The sequence below is a fragment of the Sciurus carolinensis genome, chromosome 11 (genome assembly GCF_902686445.1).
Source record: "Sciurus carolinensis chromosome 11, mSciCar1.2, whole genome shotgun sequence".
In the NCBI taxonomy this organism is placed as follows: domain Eukaryota; kingdom Metazoa; phylum Chordata; class Mammalia; order Rodentia; family Sciuridae; genus Sciurus; species Sciurus carolinensis.
Window position 1 is genome coordinate 129,466,357 of NC_062223.1, and position 13,966 is coordinate 129,480,322.

General features: G+C 40.1%; 1 protein-coding gene across 8 annotated transcripts in view; it reads right to left on the reverse strand.

Annotated features, from left to right (window-relative positions):
- The window catches only part of Nfrkb (nuclear factor related to kappaB binding protein), a 35,774-nt gene extending 21,808 nt beyond the window's left edge, over positions 1-13,966 (reverse strand). For 2 of the 8 annotated variants that reach the window (XM_047518205.1, XM_047518199.1), the window contains exons 1-13: positions 13,859-13,966; positions 12,550-12,714; positions 11,580-11,735; positions 9,636-9,837; positions 6,819-6,946; positions 5,625-5,799; positions 4,964-5,101; positions 4,281-4,354; positions 3,303-3,387; positions 2,781-2,961; positions 2,423-2,531; positions 1,941-2,067; positions 1,603-1,668 (exon numbers count right to left, since the gene is read on the reverse strand). In XM_047518205.1, the coding sequence (XP_047374161.1) occupies positions 1,603-1,668; positions 1,941-2,067; positions 2,423-2,531; positions 2,781-2,961; positions 3,303-3,387; positions 4,281-4,354; positions 4,964-5,101; positions 5,625-5,799; positions 6,819-6,946; positions 9,636-9,837; positions 11,580-11,735; positions 12,550-12,594 (1,486 nt within the window). In that variant the 5' untranslated portion in view covers positions 12,595-12,714; positions 13,859-13,966. Of the gene's footprint in view, positions 1-1,602; positions 1,669-1,940; positions 2,068-2,422; positions 2,532-2,780; positions 2,962-3,302; positions 3,388-4,280; positions 4,355-4,963; positions 5,102-5,624; positions 5,800-6,818; positions 6,947-9,635; positions 9,838-11,579; positions 11,736-12,549; positions 12,715-12,810; positions 13,483-13,566; positions 13,649-13,858 lie in introns of those variants that run through there. The other 6 variants (XM_047518202.1, XM_047518201.1, XM_047518200.1 and 3 more) reach the window with 6 other exon arrangements.

Consider the following 13,966-nt stretch of genomic DNA (forward strand, 5'->3'; position numbering starts at 1 on the left):
GACAAAGGAGCCAAAAACATACAATGGAGAAAAGATAGCCTGTTCAACAAATGGTGCTGGCAAAACTGGAAATCCATATGCAGTAAAATGAAATTAAATCTCTTTCTCTCACCCTGCACAAAACTCAACTCAAAATGGATCAAAGACATAGGAATTAGACTAGAGACCCTGCACCTAAAAGAAGACAAAGTAGACCTGAATCTTTATCATGTTGGCTTAGGATCAGACTTCCTCAACAAGACTCCCAAAGCACAAGAAATCAAAGCAAGAATCAATAAATGGGATGGACTCAAACTAAAAACTAAAAAGCTTTTTCTCAGCAAAGGATACAATCAAGAATGTGAAGAGAGAGCCTACAGAGTGGGAGAAAATCTTTTCCACACACACTTCAGATAGAGCACTTATCTACAAAATTTATAAAGAACTTACAAAACTTTACACCAAAAATACTAAGAACCCAATCAATAAATGGGCTAAGGACCTGGAAACTTTACAGAAGACACACAGGCAATTAATAAATATATGAAAAAGTGTTCAACATCTCTAGTAATTAGAGAAATGCAAATTAAAACAACTCTAAGATTTCATCTTACTCCAATTAGAATGGCTATTACCAAGAACACAAACAATAATAGATGCTGGTGTGGATGTGGGGAAAAGGCACACTTTTACATTGCTGGTAGAGTTGCAATTTGCTGCAGCCACTCTGGAAAGCAGTATGGAGAATCCTCAGAAAACTTGGAATGGACCCACCTTTTGACCCAGTTATCCCACTCCTCGGTTTATATCCAAAGAACTTAAAATCAGCACACTACAGTAACACAGCCACATCAATATTTACAGCAGCTCAGTTCACAATAGCTAGCTTGTGAAACCAACCTAGATGCCCTTCAGCAGATGAATGGATAAAGAAACTCTGGTATATATACACAACGGAATACTATTCAGCCATAAAGAATAATAATATTATGGCATTTCCAAATAAATGGATGGAATTGGAGAATATCATGCTAAGTGAAATAAGCCAAACCCAAAAAACCAATGGCCGAATGTTTTCCCTGATAAGTGGAGAATGACATATAATGGGGGTGGGGGGTGGGGAGTGAGAGAATGGGGGGAACTGTAGATTATGTAGAACGAAATGAAAGGGAGCGGGGGTAAGGAAAATGGTGGAATGAGACAGACATCATTACCCTATGTACATGTATGATTACATGAATGTTATAAATCTACATCGTGTACAATCATAGAAACGAAATGATGTACCCCATTTGTGTACAATGAATCAAAATGCAGTCTGTAAAAAATTAAAAGATAAAAAATAAATAAATAAAAAACAAAGCCAGGCTGGGCGTGGTGGCACACCCCTGTAATCCCAGCAGCTCAGGAGGCTGAGTCAGAAGGGTGGCAAGTTCAAAGCCAGCCTCAGCAATTTAGGAAAAAGAAAAAAAAAAAGAGTACAGGAGTCTTAAATGAGTCCTTCACAGACAAAAATAAAGTCTAATATTGCCCTTCTTGCCAGCCTCCTGCACTGTATTGAGTAGAATACAAAAGAAGCTGGGGAACATGAGAAAGGTAGGTAGGTTAATATGAATTACTTACCAAGCAATTTCCACTGCTGGGTTTTCTCTTTGAATTCAACAAATGGAGAGAAACTGGAAGGAACAGCTGCAAGAAATAAATCACAAGAACAAACCACACAGGTCACAGAGAGTCCTAAACTCAGGACAAAAGGTGCATCCCTGAGCTCTGAGAGCTTCTGAGAACATTATGGTGTAGCAGAAGACATGACATGAAGCGAAGGCAACTCATTTGGTGGAATGAGCTTAAGATTAACACAGGGCTGGAGATATAACTCAGTTGGTAGTGCTTGCCTTTCATGCACAAAGGCTCTGGGTTCAAGCCCCAGCACTACAAAAAAAGAAAAACAATGACCCTACCTCGACTTTCTCCAGCAAGATACTGGAGGGCAGGCAATACCAACTCGGCCCAGTTGGGGGCTGCAGAGAACCAGCTGTTGAGGGAGCTGGCTGGAGATGACTGCCAGTCCAAAACTCGTTCTTCTAGCTGAGGGAGAGGAAAGGCAGAAGTCAGAGTTCTCTTCTACATTAGCATTTCAAGATGTGTCAGTACAAGCTGGGTTCATTTGCTAAGGTTGCCCAAATCCCAGAGCAAGTTTGCTACAGAGCTTTGGAAGGAATCCCCTCAAGCTAGAGATTTCAACAATTTCCAAACTTTGATGTATAAGGATGGGGTTGTGGCTCTGTGGTAGAGCACTTGCCTAGCATATATGAGGCACTGGGTTCAATCCTCAGCACCAGATAAAAATAAGTAAATAAATGAAATAAAGGTATTGTGTTCATCTACAACTATTAAAAAAAAAACCAACTTTGATGTACATCTGATTTTTCCAAAATCTTACCATAGGAAGGCTAGCCTGATTCTCCAAAAGCAAGATCTCTAATAGAAGAGAAAAAAAGCTGGAAGATATCTCATTGATTCCAAGGCAAGGCTTGAGGTCTTCCAGGGGCCTAATGAGGAAAGAAAAATAAAAGAACCACCAAAAAGACCAAGAACACATTCTAGATTTGTTCAAGTCCCCCAAACCTCCTAGCAGTTATAAAAGCTCAAGAAAGGGGCACACATTTTCCTTCAGGATCCCTGGCACTCAGGGCTTGCAGGTCCAACACTCAGCCAACTTGCACATGACCCAAAGGAACTGGTACAGACCATGGCTTAATCTCCCATCCTGAGCACCATGTAATCTGTTGCTCACTTACTCTTCCTTGATAGAAGGTATTGCCAGAGGAGATGGGGCCTGTGAGAGAGGTGGGACCCCTTCAGTGTTGCTCAGGGTTTCAGTCAGATCCTCTGCCTCTGATTTGATCAGTTTTATTTTCTTCTTCTTCTTTTCCTCTTTCTCCTTCACCTTTTTTTTAAGGACAGCCAAGTCATATAAGACTGGGAAGAAAAAGGAACACAAGTCACTGAACTGCTTCTTCTATATCAGGAAATTAGGGGTTTATCTGCATATTTCCCAAAACCCACCGAAGACAGAAAAGTCTCAGTAATAAGCTATTTAGATGTTTTTAAGACAAATGGAATGAGTGATTTACAGCTTAATTTTAACATCTAATGATCCTTTGTACTAATTTTGAATTCCTAAAGGCAGTAACAAAGCAAAAGCCGTCAGCATGAAAGATGTCAATTCATTTATTTTTGCCACATGTAGATAGACTCATACAATTTAACATCAGAGTCAGGTAAAGACCATCTGGAGGATGGCACCCACAGTCCTTTACCTGCTAGTGAGCCCTTCCTGCCAGCATTTACTCGAGTCATGATGTCACTGAGGGTCAGGTCCCCTGTCAAAAGGTCCGGGTGATCCTAGATGTGATATTCAGAGATGTGGTTATGGAGGCCCAGAAAGGGAGCAAAAACTGATGGTGACTGTGTCAATTTACCTAACAACCAGATGTCCCAAACACCTGAGGAAATCATGTTGAATTAAAAATACAGAGATAAAAATAACTGCTCTTTATAATGGTCCACAGGGGAAACTCTGGCATTCTGTTGCATGGCATTTGTTTATAAAGCTCTTGTCCATTCCTTATTTCATGTGCTCTTCAAGCAGTCTTCCTATTATTGTTATAGTTTTTAAAAAGTCTAAAAAAATTGTTCAGAGGAGTTAAATGATCTGCTCAATGTTCTGACTTCCAATGTGGGACTCTTCATATCTCACTGCTCTGTCCCAGATTAATATCTTTTCTCTAAGGTACTCTCTGGCTTGATTTAGTTGAGTGGAGTAACAGAAATATTAAGAAGTGGGGATATGGGATGGGAAGATAGCTCAGTTGGTAAAGTGCCTGCCTTGCAGGCACAGGGCCCTGGGTTCAAACCCCAGCACCGCAAAAAAAAAAAAAAAAAAAAAAAAGTGGGGATAAAACAGGGTCTGACTCTCGCTCTAGCACTTACTGGCTGTATGACTGAAGATAAACTCCTTAACCTTGCTGAGCACTGAAGACATGAAGACAGTTCATTCATATACCAAAAAGTGTCATGGTGAAACTTGAAGCTTGCCTTTTAAAGCCAAAACACCTGTCACCCTCTCACCTCTCACCTCTGATGCTAATTATAATTAGCCTCTCTAGTTGATCCTGTCCCCTAAGAATAACAGAGACGCACAAAAGAGGTGATGACTACTAGTATCTTCCTTGGGATAACCATGCCAATGACAGTCAACTGAAAACCACAAATGGCCACACCCATCCCAATCTTACTGGTTGATGTTTCCGCTTCTCATGGTGCTTCTTTAACATTATCTTCAGGTCACTGTCCCCCAGTTCTATTTTATCTGAGAGAAAATGAACCAAACCACATGGACTAGGTAATTTACTACAACGATGCTCTAATTTAAGTCTTCCTGGTCACCTGTGACGTTCAAAAGTAAGATACTCCTCTGAGTTTCCCTTCTGATTTCTGTGTACTACAAGTACCAAAAACCTTTAGTTAGTCACAGACAGCACTTCTACTTTTCTATATACTGGCCACTAAATGATTTTGTTATTTAGCTGGTTTAAAAACACACTGAAGTTTCTTAACATTCTTCTTTGATTCCTATTCTAAATTTGAATTCTTCTCCAAATTCGTAGACCTTCAAAGCTCTGGTTATCCCTTTTGATCTATGACTGAATTCTCCCCTAGTATTGTTATTTCAAGATTCTGCTCTCTATAACCCAAATACCAGCTGATTAGTTCCTGACAATTTTTTTTTAAATGTAAGAAGGGCTACCTCTAGATATAAAAAAGCAGAATGATACATAAACTTCTCCCTGTTGCCTTTATTTAAGGAGCACTGCTTATTTCTGGGAAGGTAAGAACCTAGACAGTACCTTCCTTTAAGGAGTTCTCACTTCTACACAGTGATTTCCCAGCACAGCAGTGGCATCAGCTCAGTTCTCACCTGTGGTTTTCATATCCGTGGTGGAAAGCGTGGGCACCACCCTCAGGGGCACCGCAGGACTAGGAGAACGCGCTGGAGAGCTCGGAAGCCATGAGCTGAGATCTTCAAAAGAAAATTTTTCTTGTAAATCCAACGTGGCTGTGGACTCCAATAGGGGAGATTGGGTAAGTGGCCATTTGGGTTCAACAGGGCTAAGTCAACAACATGGAGGCCAGGGTTCCACATTCTTTCTGACCCTTCCCCAGATGAGCTGGAGCACACTTAGGTCATTTAAACGGCTCTTCCAGGAAGAGAGACTTCAACAGAGTGATGGGGTCGCATTGCAGCAGGCCAACAGTCACTACTACTCTCCTGTAAGGGGAAAAGCAGTTCTCTCAAGTGGCACAATGGCACCAGAAGGCCTACTGTGGAGAGACCCTGCCCTGCAGGGATTCATCCAAGAGGTTCTCGTCTAACTCAAGTGCCGCATAAGCAGAGTAAAGAGGGCATGAGTCACTCCCACCTAACAGCAGTATTTCAGTGACTCAAAGACCACGGGCTAATGAGTCCCACGATCCACCCCCCAGACAAGACAACTCACAGAGGACTTCTTCACTAAGGGGATAAATGGCTACCACTGGCTCCAATGCCCCAGCTAACCCAAGTGCCCAAGGACACTCACCCTCTTCATCAGAGGACAAGGCTGTGTCACCACACTCCTCCTTCACTTCCCTCAAGACTTTCAAGTAGCGCTGCTGGGTCCGCCACTCCCGCTCCTCAGGGCTACGGGATGGTGAAGGACGCTTCTGTCGGAAGGGAAGGGTTGGGCCACTCCTTCGGGCCATCTCCAGTAAGTCCTAGGACGAAATCAGATGGGGATACATGTGATCATCAGACCTTTAATGTATACTCTGTAAGTCTACATTTCAAGTTTAACTCCCCACTCCATCACAAAGAAAGATGCAGATATGTATGTCAAATAAAAAGGACCCATATTAATTACAGGTTGAGCATCCCTAATCCAAAATCCATAATCTGAAGTGCTCTAAAATCCAAAATTTTATGAGTGCCAACATGCCAATGAAAGTGGAAAATTCTACACCTGATTTAAGAGGCTTAAGTCAAAACAAAAATGTACTGAAAATAGTGTGTAAATTACCATTAGGCTATGTATATAAGGTATATGTGAAACAGATGAATTCATGTTTAGCCCTGGGTCTCAACCCAAGATATCATTACATGTGTGCAAATATTCCAAAATCTAAAAAAAATCTGAAATCCAAAACACTTCTAGTTCCAAGCATTCCAGATAAAGATAACTCAACCTGTATTACATGATGAAAAATCCCAAATCTGAATATTGAATTGCTCCACAGAAAATGAATACTTATACGACATTCAAATATTTCTATATTTCAGTTCAAAAAACTACTTAAAGAACTCAGAACAACTTTGCCTCTGAGAATTACCTGGCTGGAAAAGACCCAGAGGCCACTGAGCTTTATGTTCTACAGGTCCATCACAGCAGAGGCCTTGTGTACACTTCAATTCCAGAGCATCCTAGTTTTCCTCAATAACCCATGATGAATCTGAAATCCATTTGTTTATCTTAGTAAATAAGAAGGCTATATTTCATTAATTTTAGGAAGCACTTACTGTTTCATGTTTTAACATCTCTGAAATCAGAACACATCTTAAAAATGATAAGAGAAAAAAAGACATAGCTGGGGAAGGAAAATAAAAAGATACAGCTTAAATGTATTGTAGCATTTTTCTCTTAGTGGTTATCTTCTATGTTTTGCCTCTGACTTCTTAAAGTCATGATACCTATGAGTGTGCTGCCCACATTTTATATCCAGTTCCCATCATTACTTACACTCCGGGAAGCAAGAATCTGCTTTAACAGTCGATGGAAATACTGCTGCTGAGAGCTGAGGTATCGCTTGTACTGTGACTTGAAGCATAGCTGTCGATACTTGACCACCTCAGGGTTAAAGTGTCCATCTTAAAAAAAAAAAAAAAATAGAGGTATATAACCGAAGAAATGAAAAGTTGCACTCCGTTTGTGTACAATGAATCAAAATGTCATGTATAACTAAATAGAACAAACAATTTTAAAAAATAGGGGTACTAGTATATTTATATCAGTCAACACATTTAATGAGTGTTTAAGGTACAGCTGTAGCACAGAACTAAAAGGAAAAGTGAACATTTAAGAGAATCAGAAAAGAGAATCAAAAGCAAAAGAATGCTGGAAATGATAGTTCAATTAAGACTTATAACCACAATAACCATGTGTCTCAACAACCAAGCAACACAACTGTAATCAGCAAAACTAGCACTGAAAGATGGCACTAGTCGAAATTGAAACATACAGAAATGTCTGTCCTGACATTCCTTGTTTGTGTCCTTACCAGACTACCACACTGTTTGGAGGAAGCATGTCACCCTTACATAACCCCTCTAAATCAACCAGATTTCCCTCACTCTGTTCAACAGGAGGGGACAATGTACTCCCACCTGAGGCCCCAGCTTCAGCAAAGACTCTTGTCAACCACAGAGGAGAAGTCCTCTTTAAGTTAATAACGAGATGGGAGGAAACGTGCCCAGGAGTGGAGTATGCCTATAGTCCCAGCTATCTGCGAGACTGAGGTGGGAGGATCACTTGAGCCCAGCAGTTCCAGGCCAGTCTGGGAAACACAGCAAGCAAGACTCTGTCTCAAAAAATAACAGGAGTCTGGGGGTGAGGCTCAGTGTTAGAGCACTTGCTTAGCACGTTTGAGGCCTTGTGTTCAATCCCCAGCACCATAAAAACAAAACACAACACAACAAAAGGAGAAAATGCTAATTTTAAATCCTTAAGATAATGAGATATTTGAAATTAGAAGCCTGTTCTCTGTAGTCTTTAGCAATTGTCAAGTTGACCAATTTAACACAACTCAAGATGTGCTGCCCTTTCAAGGCATCCTGCCAAAACAAAATCACCCCATAAATAAAGTGGGAGCTTCTTGTTCCTCTCCATAGACCACACAGTAAACTACGACTTAAGTGTGGCCATTTTGAAAACCTCTGAATACTTGACTTGGGCAAGAATCAAAAATGAAATAACTAGTATGTAAAACAAAGGTTTTAAAGATATAAGATTATCATGTGAGACCAAAATACCACTCCACAGATGGCCTATTAATTACAAAGGATAAAAACTGCCTTTATAATCAGAGGTTGAACAGACACTACTTAATCAAGTGATCATACATCACACTACCAACAATGAAAAAGTAGCACAACGTGCCTCCTGAAATGATGAAATGGGAAGAACATTTTCCATATGGTGTTCCTATCAAAAGCAGTTGACACAAATCTAATCTTTAAGCAACAAGAAGACGAATTCCCAGAGAGCAGGACTTTTACAATCCAAGTGTGCCAGGCCCTTCAAAAATGCCAGTGTCACTGGGTGTGGTAACACATGCCTGTAATCCCAGCGATTCAGGAGGGTAAGAAAGGAAGATCACAAGTTTCAAGGCCAGCCTTGGCAACTTAGCAAGGCCTAGAGGCCCTAAGCAGTTTAGTGAGACCCTGACTCAAAAATAAAAAAAGGTTGAGGTTGAGGATATGGTTCAGTAGTAAAAAACAAACAAATACCAATGTCTACAGAGACAACAAAAAAAAAGGGCAAAGGATTCTCAAGGCAAAGAACAGAAAAGACACAAGACCCAAACAAAAGCATGAACCCTGAACAGATCCTGGATTTAAACAACTTACAGAAGACAATTTTTAAAAATCTGAACATGCAATATTCTGTATTATTTGCTCTATATAAAATTTTCTTGGGTCAGATAACAGGATTATGATTATGTGGGAAAATGTCCTTGTTAAGAGAGATACATGGCAAAGTGCTTAGTAGTAAAATGTTACATTTTCTGATGGAATAAAAAGCAAATGGCAAAAAAAAAAAAAAAAAAAAAAAAATCCCTGGGGGTACCAGGGATTGAACTCAGGGACACTCAATCACTGAGCTGAATCCTCAGCCCTATTTCATATTTTATTTAGAAACAGGGTCTCACTGAGTTGCTTAGCACCTTGTTGTTCCTAAGGCTGGCTCTGAACTCAAGATCCTCCTGTCTCAGCCTCATGAGCTGCTTGGATTACAGGCGTGCATGTACCACCAAACCCAGATGGCAAATTGTTTTTTAAAAAAATTTAAAGCCTGGTCATAAAGAGCACCTCTGGGATGCTGGTAATGTTTATTTCTTGTTCTGGGTGGTGGTTACAGAGCTAAATTCCTATTACATATTTTCTATATATGTCAATAAAACTTTAAAAACATACCATAGGCAGCAAAGTATTACACAATGCAATTCTCTACTGGGTCATTACCTATACATGAAAATAAACAGAATAAATCAAAGACAGAGCAGGGTATAGTAATACACACTTGTCCACCCCACCTGCTCAGGAAGCTGAAACAAGAGGATCACAAATTTGAGGCCAGCCTAGGCATATCAGCAAAACCCTGTCTCAAAATAAAAATAAAAAGGGATAGGAATGTAGCTCAGTAGCAGAGCACTTGCTTAACACAGGTGGGGATCTGGGTTTGATCCTTACAGAAAAAAACAAAGAAAGGCATAACTACAAAGTGAACAACCCCTCCCCCTACTCCACACTATCAAAAATAGAATGCTGAGCTTCAGACCTCGGAAAAGCTTCTGAGCAATGTGCAGAGGGTTTCCAAAGCGAAAGTTCTCCCCACTGAATAGAGCTAGGATGAGTTCATTCTGCTGCTCCACACTGTCTGCAGGAAAATGAGGCAGAAACTGCTGGAGGTGTTCCCGCTGAGAGTCGCTTAATACTTCCTGCCATGTTGAGAGGCTGACGACATCAAAGAATATCTCAGGCTAGGAAAATTTAGGGAAAAAGTGAATAACAGGGAAAAAAGTTGATGTTTATGTAGTAAAATAAATGTAACATCATTTATCATTTTTAAGGATATAGTGTAATGGTTTTAAGTACATTCACATTTGACTTTTTGGGTTTTTAAAAAATTTTTATTCTCTTTTTTGTTTTCGTTTTGGTTTTATCTTTATTCTAGTACACTCACATTTGTTATGCAACCATCACTACCATCTAAGTTTTTTGCTGTGTTTTTGATTTGGTTTTTGGTGGTCCTGGGGATTGAACCCAGGGCCTCCCGAATATTAGGCAAATGCACTACCACTGAGTTACATCACCAGCACTTTATTTTGAGACAGGTTCTCACTAAGTAGTTCAGTGTGGCCTCGAATTGTTGAGTTCAAGTCATCTCCCACTTCAGCCTATTAAGTAGCTCAACTACAGGCATGAGCCATCACACCTGGCTTACAAGCATGTTTTATACGGTTTAACTGTATCTCATATACTCTTCTTATGTATGATACATTTCATCTTCTTTTGATTAAATTTTTTTTCAGGCAATGTCTAGGTAGATAAAGTAAGGATAGGGAGGGCAGAGAAGTAAACAGAAGAGAGAAATAAAAAATTTACAAACCTGTTAGGTAGTTATGACTTTATTCTAAGCATAAAGACTAGCCATGAAGGGTTTAAGGAAGAGACAACCAAGTAATCCTACTACCTACCAGGCATCTTTGCTCAAATGTATCAAAAGCACCTCAGACTCAATGTCTAAGATCTTCCCCTACAAACCTATTTCTGCACACCATTTTATTCCTAGTACCTAACTCAATGTCTGACACAGAGCAGGTATTAATAAATGTTTGCTGAATCAATGATGACACAAGAAGATTTCCTTAAGAGATATATAAAGAAAATATAGATGTGATTGGGCAACATAACTAGACCTCATCTCAAAAAAAAAAAAAAAAAAAAAAAAAATATATATATATATATATATATATGGGAACTATATATACCAAATGCAGTATAGTTGCTACTGCAAGTGAAATGGAGGATCAGAAAAGAGCACAATAATGGCCCTCATTTTCTCTATGATGTTTGACATTTTAAGAAGAATCTAGAACAATATGACTAGAAATGATGTCCTAAAACTGAGTGATGCACAGGTACATATTTGCATATCTGATTATACTATACATCTACGTGTTCAAAATATGGCAAATCAAATGTGTTTAAATGAATGTCTTCACATACATAGGCCTTGCACATAAGCACTTTATAAATGGTAACCACTTTAATGATGATGATATATCTTAGTTGTGAAAGTGATTAAAGGCACGCTGACATCCTATCCCAGGACATGTACTCTTATTGACTGGAGGGTTAATGTATACACAGAGATAATATGTCTGGGTTTTGTTTAGTGATTTCCAACATAATAACCATTTTAATGTAAGCATATATACAATTACGCACTTAAAACATATAACCTTTTAAATTAATATTATCTTGTTAAAAATAGTGTTTATACTACCAAATTATTCTGATATGTTATATATTCTTCCTTAATCAGCATACTAAATAGACTTCACACTTAAAAGAAAAAAAGCACTGAGATCACTGTGTGCGATGCAGAAAATAAAGGGAAGCACAAAAACTAAAAACTTAAAGAGAGGAAAATGTTCGGAATAGCTGCTATGGGAAAGCTGATAAGGGGGGAAATGCTTGCAATGATGTTACTACTTACATCCTCCAGAAGGTCCTCAGGTAGACTAACCCTGGTGCCTCCCAGGAGGCAGTCCTCCATGATTCGTGTTCCATGGCCATCTCCACATGGACCAAGTTCCAGGGGATCTGTCAGCATATGGTCCAAGGAATCCATTGTTTCTTCTCCACCAGTATTCTAGACAAATAGATACCTCTTGAGGCAGAAAGGCAAAAATCCCAGGAAAGCAACACACTTCCAGAAAATATTCAATCCTTACCCCCTAACAAGTAAATGGCTATTCTTCCTCCATTCCATCACAGTATTCCACTGGAATTTTCACGTACTACCAGAACTCTTTGCTCAAAATGCTTCTACAGTAATTACTAAATTCACAAGTTTCTTATACTTTCATTTTATAGAAGAATAAAATGATTCAGAAATTAAACAAGAAGATCCACAGAGCTCCCAGGTCAACAATCTAACACAACATAATTTAATAATTTTTTGTTTAGCAATTAATTCTTTGCTGCTAGAAAGTTCACTGGAAAGCCACATACACTAGTAAACCTGAGACACTAGCTATAACAAGTTATTTCATGATTGCCTATTAAGTGCCAGACCTTTCACATATCTCATTTAATTCTTACAATTGTGCTTATTACACCTACTCTCTAGAAATTAAAATTGAGGATTAAAGTAACTTTCCCAATCCCAAATACAGTACTGAAATTCTGCATGCCCACAAATCCATGTTCTTAATACTATACACAATACCTCTTCCATAAAATCTCAATTTAAATCATGAAAAAAAAAAAGCTTTCTTGATAAGATTTTATTGGTCCACATCAATTTCTGCAGCTCCAAGTACCTGACCATGACAACCAGTGAAGTTGGTGGCCAATCTACCTTTATTTGGTCCATCTAATCTTTATAACCACATAAATTAATGCAATTTTTCTCTTTCCTACAATAACTGAACACTACTGACCACCTTTGGAAAAATACATACCAAAACATTTTCAGAGCATCTCACAAAGCTGATGGCTGGAATCATGAGTAAAGTTGAGACCACAGGAACAATGCCAACAGGACCACAGGGAGTTTGAACTCACTCTACATTACTAAATCCATTCTCTCTAGCTCCTAAATCCTACCAAATGGGCTAACAAGCGTGCTAAAATGGGAAGAAAAAAAAAATGGACTTAGTCAAAATATAAGACTTCTAGCCTACATCTACCACTAATTCTCAATGATTTTCCACAAATCTTACCTCACCAGGTGTCAATTTTCTAATCTGTGAAACAAAGAGGAGTTGGACCAGATCTTACGTACTGTTACTTCCAATCTTGGAATCTTGCAATGAAGGCTCTCCAGCTAAATAACAGCTTATATCACTAATGTAGACTTCTCATTTCCAAACTCTTATATAATAAGGGCAGGCCTCTTTCATATACCACATATAAAATAATGCACCTTCCCACTAAATTATCTCTGAGGGGTCCCAAGCAACTGTGCCCCACCCATTACCCTTCAGCACACGATTGAAATTAAGACATCGTGAACATGTCTGGTGCTTAAGTAACTAAGGCAGGTAAGAAGCCCATGGCACATGTTGTTGAACAAAACTTTAAAAAAGAAGGAAAATATAAAAGCAACCTGATGCTTAGAATAAATCCTCTTAACAGAACTGGCACACAACAGTCACAAATGCAAAGTCAGTATCCTGGCTGACACTCATATACACAACTTACACAACTTGCTTACAAGTTCTTCAATTACGGCGGATATTTAGCTAAATTTAATATATTCCAGTGACAGTCTTTGCCCTGTCACTATTCCAAAGAGGATCTCAAAATACCAAAAGCAGCAGCTACTTGAGAGTTGAAACCCCGGAAGCCACCGAGTTATGTCTTGGAGCGTCCCGGACTTCCTCACTAGACCAGAAGGCTGATCCCACTGGCCTTTCCTCTGCACCTGAGCTAACGTTCCCATCTAGACCCTTCCCAAGCAGAAGTTAAACCCTTACCTTCTTCCGGAGCAATGGCCCGCTCTAAATCCGCGGACACCTGCAGCAAACTTCATCCTACCCAAACCCGCCTAAGGCCAAGGCCTGAGTCCCGCCTGTCTAAACTGCGCCCCTTGCCCCCACCCCTCCCCCACACGGTGCCTAACCCTAACCCTCACCCACCCGGCCGCCCGGCTCCCCGCGCCCGGCTGCCCAGCCCCAACGCACGGAGGCGACGACCTCTGAGACCCACTTCCTTCCTCCGCCCACCGGCTACACTTCAACCCTCTCACTGCTCCCGGCCCGCCCTCACCTGAACCGCAGGCACAGGTCTCTTAGCCGGTTGCCCTCCTCCAGCCCCCCACTCCCTGACGAGCACGCTCCCGCAAAGCGTCCGGGTGCGTGCACGCTCCAGGCTCGG